Source organism: Cetorhinus maximus, chromosome 4, assembly GCF_964194155.1.
Source record: "Cetorhinus maximus chromosome 4, sCetMax3.hap1.1, whole genome shotgun sequence".
Classification (NCBI taxonomy): Eukaryota; Metazoa; Chordata; class Chondrichthyes; order Lamniformes; family Cetorhinidae; genus Cetorhinus; species Cetorhinus maximus.
In genome coordinates, this window is record NC_135882.1 from 133,490,631 (window position 1) to 133,503,961 (window position 13,331).

A 13,331-nucleotide genomic window follows, 5' to 3' on the forward strand; every position below is an offset into this window, starting at 1 on the left:
GGAACTATATTGTTGTTCCTTCACTGTTGCTGGGTCAAAATCCTTGAATTCCTTTCCTAACAGCACTGTGGGTGTACTTACACAACATGGACTGCAGTAGTTCGCCATCACCTTCTCAAGGGTAATTATGATGGGCAATAAGTGCTGACCTAGCCAGCGATGCCTATATCCCATGAAAGAATATTTTTTTAAAAAAGTCTTAGAATCAGAATGATTACAGCCTAGAAGGAGACCATTCAACTGGTCGAGCAATTGCAAATTCTCTGCAATAGCAATTTAACTGGTCCCACTTTTCCTTTCCCTGCAGTCCTGCAAATGTTTTCCTTTCATGTGCTTCTCCAATTTCCTTTTGAAAGATGGGATTGAATATGCTTCCACTACCATTTCAGGCAGTGCATTCCAGATATAAACACACATGTTGCCTTTGGTTCTTTTGACAAACTATGTCCTCTGATTGTTGACCCTGGTACTAACGGGAACAGTTTCTCTCTACATACTCTTTCTAGGCCTCTCATGATTTTGAACACCTCTATCAAATCTCCTCCCAACCTTCTCTTCTCTTCCCTAAGGAGAACAATCCCAGCTTCTCCAATCTACCCATGTAACATAAGTCTCTCATCCTTGGAACTATTCTCATAAACCTTTCCTGCACTGTCTCTAAAACATTCACATCCTTCCTAAAGTGTGGTGCCCAGATTGGACACAATACTCCAGATGAGGCTGAGCACATGTTTTATAAAGGTTCATCAACACTTATGTGCTTTTGTACCCCATGTCTTTGTTTATAAAGATATTTATTTCTTTTAAACTACTTTCTCAACCTGCCCAGCCACCTTCAACAACGTAAGCACATATTCATCCATGTCTCTTTGTTCACGCACCCCCTTTAGAACTGTACCCTTTAGTTTAGATTGCCTCTCTTTATTCTTTCTATCAATAATGTATCACTTAACACTTCTGTGTTAAATTTCATCTTCCACATGCCTGACCATTCCACCAGCCTATGTTCTCTTGAGATCTATCACTGTCCTCCTCACAGTTCATTATACTTCCAAGTTTTGTGTCATCTGCAAATTTCAAAATGATGCCCTTATCAACCTCTGTTACCTCATCAAAAAACTCATCAGGCTGGATTTTACAGAAAGCCGTGGTCCCCGCGCCACCACATGGCGAAAAAAGTCAGTGTGGGGGAGCCCACCTATGGGAAGAACAGCAGCCCCGCTGTCATTTAACAGACTATTGGGACAGACAGACCCACCTCAGAGAGCTGCTGGTCAATCTCTGTAGTCCCAGCAGAAGCAGGCAGGAGAGGTGGCTACTGTCCCTGAAGTGGGGCTTTCAAGCTCTACATCAATTATGGGGTTAAAATGGTTCCCGGAGGCTAAGCTTATAAAGTATCACAAACACATCTCCTGAGGACATCTTGCTGGATAATTGGTGCTTAGCACCCACTTTGATCCAGAAAATCTGTTCTGGACAGACCTGTTTAGTGCTGACGTTATTTCCACAACTGAAAACACCAAGATGAGCTGTCCCTGGCTCCAAAGTTGATCTTTATGTAAAAGATTTCTCTCCTTCCATGACGGTGGTGAATGGATGTTGTCTGGGGCCTTTTGATTGTGACAATTGCCTCCTTCATTTCTTAATTAGATGAGATGATGGTGGTCATCCTATGTCATTGTTGTGATGTTCTAAATTCCAGTCCTTCTCAATGGTATCTGTTCTGTTATAGATGGCACCGTGATTGCAACACAATTGGAATAGTATATAAACTGCTTGAAACTCCGTATTGTTGGAGAAGTCTCCTGGTTTACCAGTGGAGATTGTCTCCCCACCAGTGTAAAAATAAAGGTTGCTTGACGTTTGAATGAAAGACCCTGTGTTGAGTGTTGGTTTAAAATACTCCACAACAGACCCCATTGGAGATTGTCGCTGGGGCCAGGCACCAAGGTAAGTGGTAAGGGGGGATTTTGCCGGGGTCAGGCTGGCAGGCCCCAGCAAGAGGGTTGAGTAGGATGAGGGGCCGGGTTTGAGAGGCTAGTGGGGAGGGTAAAGGGGCAGTGTGATCTTGGGAGCAGGGGGAAGATGACTCTGATGGGCACAGGAGACCTGCAAAGAAGCTTCCCCCCTTGTCCGACATCAGCCTGCGTAGCTAAAGCTGCCAGGCTACCTGCTTGGCCTGGACCTTTCTCTGCCGTGGGTAAAATAGTGATGGAGGCGAGATGGGGCCCTTAAGTGGTCATTAATTGGCCACTTAAGGGCCTCAATAAGCCCAAAGATGGGTGGGCTACCAGCACCTCCCCCAAGCTCAGTAAAATATAACTTGACTTTAACAAATGTTTTGAAACAATAAAATATTTTTAAAGCAGTCACTGATGTAGTGCAAACAAAGGAAATAGCTGAGCTGAAATTGCTTGATTGTACAGCATAGAGGGGACTTAACTCTTAACTTGTGTTGTACCTGGCCTAGGACCCTTTGTTTGGGCAGTGTAGAGAAAGCTTTATATCTAACTATGTTCCATCTGACTTAGGAGTGCTCGATGGGATAGCATACAGAGAGCTTTACTCTGTATCTATCTGTGCTATACCTGACCTGAGTGTTTTGATGGGAGAGGACAAAGGGAGTACCTAGCCTGGGATGGGCAAAGTAGAGGAAACTTCACTCTGTATCTTACCCATGTTGTATTTGCACTACAAATGTTTGATGGAGCAGTAAAGAGGGAGTTTTATTCTGTCTCTATCCTGTGCTGTAGCTACCCTGGGAATGTTCGATATCCAAGAAGTCATTGCAACTTAATGAAAATATAATTGTTAGAAGAAAAGGAGCATACATCAGTACTTACTGCAAAATTATCTTGAACTGTGCAAAGGACTCACGGAGTTGCCTGAGATTTGTGATCTTTTAAAATAAAATTGGTCAAATAGTTAAGCTGAAATTAATCATAATACACAAACACAGCAATATTTTTTTAATGTTGCAACTTAATTGCCAGGCCCAAACTTTTGGTTACATTTTTTTATACAGAGGCAGGCTTCCATCTCATAAGATGATGATTCATGCCGTGGTGGTCAACTCTGCGTTAAATGTCGTCTGGTGTGGCTGAGGAGCCCCACTCTGGCATGGCAGTCTCTGCTGCATTTGCTGCAGAGGAAGACAGTGGGCTGAGAAGGTACAGAATCACAGAATTGTTACAGTGTAGAAGGAGGCTATCCAGCCCATAATTTCTGCACCGGCCCTCTGAGCATTTTAACTTAGTGCCAATATCCTGCCCTTTCCCCGTAACCTTGCACATTGTTTCTATCTAAATAGTCATCCAATGCCCTCTAGAATGCCTCAATTGAACCTGCCTCCACCACAGTTCCAGACAAGGCATTCCAAACCCTAACTACTCGCTGTGTGAAAAAGTTTTTTCTCACCTTGCATTTTTCTTTAGCAAAATACTTTAAAACTGTGCCCTCTGGTTCTCGATCTGTTTATGAACGGGAACAGTTTCTCCCTATCTGCTCTGTCCAGACCCCTCATGATTTTGAAAGCTTCTATCAAGTCTCCTCTTAGCCTTCTCCTCTCTAAGGAAAACAGTCCCAACTTCTCTAATCTTTCCTCATAACTGAATTGTCTCATTCCTCGAACCATTCTCAGAAATCTCTTCTGCACTCTCTCCAATATGTTCACATCCTTCCTATAGTGTGGCACCCAGAACTGTACATAATACTCCAGCTGAGATCTAACCAGTGTCTTATATAAGTTCATCATAACCTCCCTACTCTTGTACTATATGAATTAATAAAGCCTAGAGCACTGTATGCTTTAGAAGCAGTTCTCTCTACCTGTCCTGCCACCTTTAATGACTTATGTACCTATACACCCAGGTCTCTCTGCTCCTGCACACCCTTTAGAATGATACCCTTTATTTGTCTATGTTCCTTATACCAAAGTGCATCACCTCACATTTCTCCACATTGAAATGCACTTGCCACCTATCTGCCCACTCCACCAATGTGTCAATGTCCTTTTGAAGTTCTACACTGTCTTCCTCACAGTTTACAATCTCCAAAGTTTTGTATCATCCGCAAACTTTGAAATTGTTTACTGCACACCAAGATCTAGATCTAGATCTAGATCATTCACATCAGGAAAAGAAAGGGTCCCAATACCGACCGCTGGGGAACTCTACTACAAACCTTCGTCCAGCCCGAAAAATACCCGTTAACTATTACTCTCTGTTTCCTATCTCTCAGCCAATTTTGTATCCACGTTGCTACTGTCCTCTTTATTCCATGACTTATAACTTTCCTCACAAGTCTGTTGTGCGGCACAATTTCGAACGCCTTTTGGAAGTTCATCAACGACCTTGCCCTCATCAACCATCTCTGTTACCTCTTCAAAAAACTCCAGCAAGTTACTTAGATACAATTTTCCTTTAACAAATCCATGCTGACTTCCGAATCAATCTACATTTTCCCATGTGACTACTAATTCTTTCCCGAATAATTGTTTCTAGAAGTTTCCCCACCACCAAAGTTAAACTGACTGGTCTGTAATTGCAGTGCAGATCTTTACAAGCTTTTTTGAACAAGGGCGTAATGTTTGCAATTCTCCAGTCCTCCAGCACCTCCACGAATCCATGGAACATTGAAAGATTATTGCCAGTGCCTCTGCAATTTCCATTCTCACTTCCTTCAATATTCTTGGATGCATCTCATCCAGTGCCGGTGCCTTATCAACTTAAAGTACAGACAGCTTATCCAATACCTCCTCCTTATCAATTTTAAACCCTTCTAGTCACAGAGTTTCCTCCTCTGTCGCCATGGCCTGGGCAGCATCTGCCTCGTAGGTAAAGACAGATGCAAAGTATTCATTTAACACCTCAGCCATGCCTCTTGCCTCTATGTATAAATCCCCTTTTTGGTCCAAAATAGACCCTTCTCCTACTTTTACCACCCTTTTACTATTGATGTGCTTATGGAATACTTTGGGATTTTCTTTCATGTTAGTTGCCAGTCTTTTTTCAGAATTCCTCTTTGCTTCTCGTATTTGCTTTTTCACATCCCTTCTGCACCTTCTGTATTCAGCTTGGGTTCTTAATTGTATTTGCTACCTGACACCTGTCATAAGCACACTTTTTCTTCTTTATTTAATTTCTATCTCCTTTGTCATCCAGGGAGCTGTGGATTTGTTTGCCCTAACCTGGCCCTTTGAGGGAACATACGTTGACTGTGCTCAAACCATCTCCTCTTTGAAGGTAGCCCATTGTTCAGCTACTGTTTTTCCTGCCAACCTTTGGTTCCAGTCTATCCGGCCCAGCTCTGTTCTTGCCCCATTGAAGTCCGCTCTGTGCCAGTTGATTATTCTTACTCTGAATTGACCAATGTCATTTTCCACCGTCATCCTAAACCTTATGATACAATGATCACTGTCCCCTAAATGTTCCTCCGCTGTCACTTGATCTACTTGGCCCTTCTCATTCCCAAGAACCAGGTCTAGCAGTACTTCCTTTCTTGTTGGACTGGACACATACTGCTGTAGGAAATTATCCTGAACGCAATCTAGGAATGCTTGTCCCTCATTGCCCCTTACACTACCACTAGCCCAGTCTATATATGGGTAATTAAAATGTCCCATTATGACAACTCTCTGATGTTTACACCTCTCTGTGATTTCCTTGCAGATTTGTTCCTCTATATCCTTCCCACTAGCTGGTGGTTTATATGTTACACTGAGCAATGTAATTGCAACCTTCTTATTCCTTAGCTCTAGCCAAATTGATTCTGTCCTTGAATTCTCTGACATATCCTTTTTTAAATTCATTCACAGGGTGTGGGCTTTGCTGGCTGGGAGAGCATTTATTGCCCAACCCTAATTGCCCTTGAGAAGGTGATGGTGAGCTGCCTTCTTGAATTGCTGCAGTCCATGTGGTGTAGGTACACTTATAGTGCTGTTAAGAAGGGAGTTCCAGGATTTTGACTCAGCGACAGTAAAGGAACGGCGATATATTTCCAAGTCAGGATGGTGAGTGACTTAGAGGGGAACTTCCAGGTGATGGTGTTCCCATCTATCTGCTGCCCTTGTCCTTCTAGATGGTAGTGTTCATGGGTTTAGAAGGTGCTGTTGAAGGAGCCTTGGTGAATTCCTGCAGTGCATCTTGTAGATGGTACACACTGCTACTACTGTGCGTCGGTGGTGGAGGGAGTGAATGTTTGTGGATGTGGTGCCAATCAAGCGGGCTGTTTTGTCCTGGGTGGTGTCAAGCTCCTTGAGTATTGTGGGAGCTGCACTCATCCGGGAAAATGGAGAGGATTCCATCACACTCCTGACTTGTGCCTTGTAGATGGTAGACAGGCTTTGGGGAGTCAGGAGGTGAGTTACTCATCGCACGATTCATAGCTTCTGACCTGCTCTTGTAGCCACAGTATTTATATGTTATTCCAGTTAAGTTTCTGGTCAATGGTAACCCCCCAGGATGTTGATAGTGGGTATTCAGTGATGGTAACGCCATTGAATATCAAGGGGTGATGGTTAGATTCTCTCTTATTGGAGATGGTCATTGCCTGGCACTTGTATGGCACGAATGTTACTTGCCACTTGTCAGCCCAAGCCTGGATATTGTCCACATCTTGCTGCATTTGGGCATGGACTGCTTCAGTATTTGAGGAGTCACAAATGGTTCTGAACATTGTGCAATCATCAGTGAACATCCCCACTTCTGACCTTGTGATGGAAGGAAGATGAAGCAGCTGAAGATGGTTGGGGCTAGAGAACTACCCTGAGGAACTCTTGAAGTGACGTCCTGGAGTTGAGGTGACTGACCTCCAGCAACCACAATCATCTTCCTTTGTGCTAGGTATGACTCCAACCAGTGGAGAGTTTTCTGATTCCCACTGACTCCAGTTTTGCTGGGGCTCCTTAATGCTATCCTTGGTCAAATGCTGCCTTGATGTCAACGGCAGTCACTCTCATCTCACCTTGGGAGTTCAGCTATTTTGTCCATGTTTGAACCAAGGCTGTAATGAGGTCAGGAGCTGAGTGACCCTGGCGGAACCCAAACTGGGCTTAACATCAGCGATAGTACAGATACAGGAACTAAAAGAACTGATAGAAGACCATCTAGAAACAGAAATTACACAGTGACCCCACTAACACAATCCATATCTCAAGATGGTGTTTAGATGTTTATGCTACAGAGGGTTCCCAGTAAATGCCCTGTTGCGAGTTTTGCCAGATCCCTTTGCTTTAGCTACTCAACTCCGCAGGGTAGAGAGCAGCAGGACTCCCCTTTTAAAACATTTCAGCCAAGTGACAAGTTTGGTCCCAACTTCCTAGGCAACAAAAGACAAAGTTATGGTGACAAATTGAGGACTTCTTTCCAGCAGAAATGTAAGGCATTGGACACCAGCATTTTAGACCCCGCCGATGACAGCGCCTTTAACAAATATGGCGGCCAAGTCTCCAGCTCAAAACACAATTCAAGAAACCAGCGCCTCAATACCCTGCTCACCTCTTAAGGCAACTTCATCTTGGGATTCTTACAGCATTCTTAAGGGATTCTTAAATTCGTACTTTTCATTGAGTGGAACTAATGACACTTTCACTTAAGAGTCACTGCCTAAAAAGATTTGTTCTGTAGAATCATGACAATATCAGTTTTTCATTTAAGTGGAAATTTTGGGGTCCAAGACGGATCCACATTATATCGGGTTCCACACCATAGCAAACCTCATCATAGCGGGATCCCAGAGTATAACAAAATCTCAAACTCATGCGTAACTAATCTGATGGAATTCTTTGAAAAGGTAACAAAAAGAATAGTCAAGGCTAATGCAGTAAATGTTATATACCTGGAATTTCAAAAGGCCTTTGATAAGATACCAAATGGTAGGCTCATTACAAAGGTTAGGACCTGTGGAGTACGTGGACAAATAACTGAACGGATATTGGCTGAAAACAAATAGAGAGCAGAGAGTGGGGTTACAGGTTGGTTGTTCAGATTGGGGAAAGGCAGAAAGCATGGTCCACATCCACAAGGATCTGCGCTGGGACCACTGATATTCATAATTTACATAAGCTATTTGGATTTAGGAATAGATAACATCCTAGGTTCCTATATCAAAACTTGCAGATGATGGCTAAAACTGAGCAATAATGCAACATATCACAGAATTACAGATACAAGAAGAAATTAGAACCTTGCAAACTGCAAGTGTGTAACAAATAATCTTCAATATTTATAAATATGAGGTGATGCACTGGTAGGAGAAACAGAAACACCACCTATGCCTTAGAAAATAAGTGAATAGTGTAGGAATCTAGGGAAACAGGTGAACAAATTGTTAAAAGTAGCACCTCAGGTCAGCAAAGCAGGTTAAAAATGCCAACAAAACATTAGGATTTATTTATAGGTCTATACAATTCAGAAATAGTGAAGTTATATTAAACTTATATGGAACCCTGGTCAGGCCACACTTAGAACTCTTGCACCGAATTTTCGATGCGGCGATGAATTTCGGCTCCTAACCTCACACCTAGTTGCATCGCTCTCACAACATTATGTTCAAATATACGGCATTTTTAAAATTTGGCCCCTTATCTCTGTACTATAAAAGGGGCATAGAAACATTGGAGAAAGTACATAAAAGATTGAATACGATGCCACTAAAACTGAGAGATTATAGTTGTTAGGGAAGATTGAATAGGTTGGTGCTGCTTCCTTCAGAAAAGGGAAAATTTAGAAGATAACTGGACTGGATTTTCCTCTTGGGAGCGCGTTTTGCGAGCTGGACCATTTCACTGCTCTGCAATTGTGCCCCGGAATTTTGTCTTTTCCTGCAGGGTTTGAGTTCGCAGTACGGTTTGTGAACCGCGAACCAGTGTGGGAAGAGTGTGGGTGAGGAGGTGGGCTGGTAAGAAGGCCTAACTTGGTTCTTGTTGACAGCCACACGGCTCCTAACATTGTTTAAAGGCTCCCTAAAGCTCACCTCTCAGTGCCCCCATGCCTCCTCCATGCACCTCCATGTATCTTCAATGGCCACTCACCCTGTATCCACTATCTACTATCCTCAGATTCCATGCAATATCAATGGAAAATATTTCACATTCCTTGAGAAAATAAATCTCTCGTCATCAAATGAAAAATTCTGTTGAATATGCTATCATTGAGACTGAGAAAAAATGCATTCTGCCATGTGAAGAAAACCTTGTAATACCTGTTATCCTGTTAGCTTGCGTCAACAAAACAGAAACCACACCAAGGGCACAATCTGTTATTGCAACCTCTTAAAACTGTCATTCATTATCAGATGAAAAGGGAGGGAGACGGAATGCAGGAAACTACAGGCCAGTTAGCTTAACATCTGTCATAGGGAAAATGTTAGACGCTATTATTAAACATGTTATGGCAGGGCACTTGGAAAAATTCAGGGTAATCAGGCAGAGTCAACATGAAACGTGAAAGGGAAATCATGTTTCATGAATTTGTTGGACTTCTTTGAAGAAATAACATATGCTGTGGATAAAGGGGAACTGATGGATGTACTTTACTTAGATTTTCAGAAGATATTTGATAAGATGCCACGTCAAAGGTTATTGTGAAAAATAAAAGCTCACGGTGTGGGGGTAACATATTGCGTGGATAGAAGATTGGCTAGCTAACAGGAAACAGAGGGTAGGCATAAATGGGTCTTTTTTTGCTTGGCAAGATGTAATGAGTAGTGTGCCACAGGGATCAGTGCTGTGGCCTCAACTGTTTACAATTTATATAAATGACTTGGATGAAAGGATCGAAGATCTTGCTAAATTTGCTGATGACGCAAAGATAGGTAGGAAAGTAGGATGTGAAGAGGACACAAGGAGGCTTCAAAGGGATATAGATAGATTAAGTGAGTGGGAAAAGACCTGGAAAAGGGAGTATAATGTGGGAAAGTGTGAAATTGTCCATTTTGGAAGGAAAAATAAAAAGGAAGCATATTATCTAATTGGTGAAGGATTGCAGAGCTCTGAGATATAGAGGGATCTAGGGGTCCTTGTGCATGAATTGCAAAAGGCTAGCATGCAGGTACAGAAAGTAATTGGGAAAGCCAATATAATGTTATCATTTATTGCGAGGACAATTAAATACAAAAGTAGGGAGGTTATGCTTCAGTTATATAGGACCCTAGTGAGACCACATCTGGACTATTGTGTACAGTATTGATCTTATTTAAGGAAAGATGTAAATGCATTGCAAGCTGCACAGAGAATGTTTACTAAACTATTTACCTGGATTGGGTGGGTTGTCTTATGAGGAAAGGTTAGGAAGGTTAGGATTGGATCCACTGGAATTTAGAAGAGCAAGAGGCAACTTTATTGAAATATATAAGAGCCTGAGGAGTCTTGACAAGGGAGAATCTACTGCTGGGGCCACTGTTTAAAAATAAGGGGTCACCAATTTAAGGCAGAGATGAGGGTTAGGGGTTAGGGTTAGGCGTTAGGGTTAGGGTTGTACCGAAAAAAATGGCAAATAAAACTCCTGCGCTTCCCTGAAAAAATAATGTGTTTGCTGCTGCTAGACGGCGAGCCTCTAGGCTCGCAACATCTGCGTGATGTGTGTGCGTGCAAAAAAAAAATCTGCATTTTGGAATGCTAAACGTGGGCTGTTATCACATCATTTTCAGTTTAAGGTTAGGTTTAGGGTTAGGGGTTAGGGTTAGGGTCACCTCCCCTTGACATTCAATAGCATTGCCATCACCGATTCCCTCACTATCAACATCAAATGGGTTACTGTTAACCAGAAACTGAACTGCACTAGCCATATAAGCATTGTAGCTATAAGAGCAGTTCAGTGGCTGAGAACTCTGCAGAGACTAATCCACCTCCTGACTCCCCTTAGCCTGTCCACCATCAACAAGGCACAAGTCAGGAGTGTGATGGAATGCTTTCACTTGCCTGGATGAATGCATCTCCAACACTATTCAAGAAGCTTGACACCACGCAGGTCATAGCAGCCGGCTTGATTGGCATCCCATCCATCAGCTTAAACATTCATTCCTTCCATCACTGATGGACAGTGGCAGCAGTGTGTACTATCTACAAGATGCACTGCAGCAACTCACCAAGACACCTTCGACGGCACATTCCAAACCCCCAACATCTACCATCAAGAAGGACAAGGGCAGCAGGTGGATGGGAACACCATCACCACTTGGAAGTTCCCCTCCAAGCCATACACCACCCTGGCTAGGAACTTTATCGCCATTCTTTCATTGTTGCTGTGTCAAAATCCTGGAACTCTCTTCTAACAGCACTAGGTGTACCTACACCACATGGACAGCAGCAGCTCAAGAAGGCGACTCATCACCACCTTCTCAAGTCCAATGTAGGATGGGCAATAAATGCTGGCCTAGCCATTGACGCTCACATCCTGTGAAATAATTTTAAAAGTCCAACAGGGAGGTAAGGAGAAATTTCTTTACTCAAGAGTGTTAAAAACGTGAAACTCGCTGACACAGGAAGTGGTTGAGGCAAATAGCTGAGATGCTTTCAAAAGGAAATTAGATGAGTACATGAGAGTAAAGTGAATGAAACATTATGCCGAATTGCTGAGATGAGGAAGATGGAATGGGAGGAGCCTCGTGAATTATAAACGCCAGCACTGATTAGTTAAGCTGAATGTTCCTTTTTTAAGCTATACAATCACTTAGGCCAGAATTTTACCTCTCGTGGGTGGGCATGCCCGACTCGAACGGGCGTGAAATAGCGCAAGATGACATTGGGCGAGCAATCTTCAGGTCGGCGGGCGTGTGCAGGTGTTGGAGCCGTGCCTGCTAACAATTAAAGGGCCACTTAGGGCTATTAAAAAGGCGAGTCCTTAACACTTCTCCACACTGATCAATGCCAACTCAGCACTCCCCCTTGCTGAGCGCAGCAGATCGCTGAACCTTTTGTGGCACTGCACCCATGTGTGCCGCACAACGTCGTGGCCACTAACCTTGGCTGCCACCTCCTCCCAGGCCTTTTTGGTCATGTGCGGTGGCCTCCTCCTGCCATCCTAGGATACTAGAGTGTCCCACCTGACGCCAACCTCCTCCACGAGGACCATGAGGCACTTGTCCAAGAAATGGGGGGCCAAGTGCCCCCCCTGACTTGCCCTCCCGCCTGATGTCTCCAGCCGCTGGTGAGGCCATTGTTTGAGTGAAATGATTTCCTGGACAGACTCCAAAGATTCTCCCCTGGCAGCCTTCAGAAAGGTGCCTCTGTTGGTTTTAAAGCACTTGCTGGGTTGCTATTGGACACAGCGCCTGACAGGCTCCTGCCCCCGCCATGTCCCTCCTGACCATTGAGAAGATGTGTTTCACCTTAATTGGGATCGCGGCCAGAAGCAGATTCCGCACACCAACTTGGTGCGCACGCCACCATGATATTCAGACCTTAAAGTTAGTAGACAAGTACAAAAAGCAACGAAAAAAGCTAATGGAATGTAGACCTTTATCTCAAGGAGAGTGGAATACAAAGGGAAGGAAGTTATGCTACAATTTTACAAAATCTGGGTCAGACCCCAGCTGGAGTACTGTGCACCTCAGGAAGGATGCATTTGAGGGGGTGCAGCACAGATTCACCAGAATGGCATTGGGTCTTCGACATTTAAATTATGAGGACAGGTTGTATAAACTTAGTTTGTATTTCCTTGTGAATAGAAGATTGAGGGCAGATCGGATTGAGGTGTTAGGGTAGATAGAGAAACTATTTTCTTTGGTAGGGAACCAAGAGAGACAGAGACATGATCTTAAAATTAGAGCTGACCACACAAAGGGAAGTAGGAATGGAGATCTCTTCCCCAAAAAGGTGTGGATGCAGGTTGAAATCAACATTTCATTAGGCAAAGATATTAAGGAATATGGAGCAAAGGTGACAAAATGGAGTTGAGATACAGATCAACCAAGATCCAATTGAATAGCATAAGGGGCTGAACCAGTATATTCCTGTTCTTTTGATATATTTCCTGTACAGCATAGGTCTATCAGAGTGCACAATTGTTACAAACCATTTACTCATTCCTCAGTACAGCACAGGGGTGTTTACCTAGATTCTGTGTTCACTTCCCTAGACTGGGCATTGAATCCACAACCATCCAACTCAGAGGTAACAGTACTACCACTGAGCCACAGCTATACACACACTACAAATCCACAATACACCAGATAATAAACTCACTAAACCCAGTAGGAGCTGTACTGGGAGGCAGTGTGGGTTGGAAAATCTGCACTTGTGTAGTGGCCCTACCTGCAATCTGTGCTGTAATGGAGCATGGCTCCCCTATTAAACTGTGGGGTTGGTGTATTTCTCTGACTGTACATTGTTT

The 13,331-nt window shown here is 43.4% G+C and overlaps 1 protein-coding gene across 4 annotated transcripts in view; it reads right to left on the minus strand.

Moving 5' to 3' along the window:
• kif9 (kinesin family member 9) overlaps nucleotides 1-13,331 on the minus strand; it is a 176,104-nt gene that overhangs the window by 67,804 nt on the left and 94,969 nt on the right. For all 4 annotated transcript variants that reach the window (XM_078540862.1, XM_078540861.1, XM_078540859.1 and 1 more), the window contains one exon: nucleotides 2,844-2,899. In XM_078540862.1, the coding sequence (XP_078396988.1) occupies nucleotides 2,844-2,899 (56 nt within the window). The remainder of the gene's footprint in view (nucleotides 1-2,843; nucleotides 2,900-13,331) is intronic.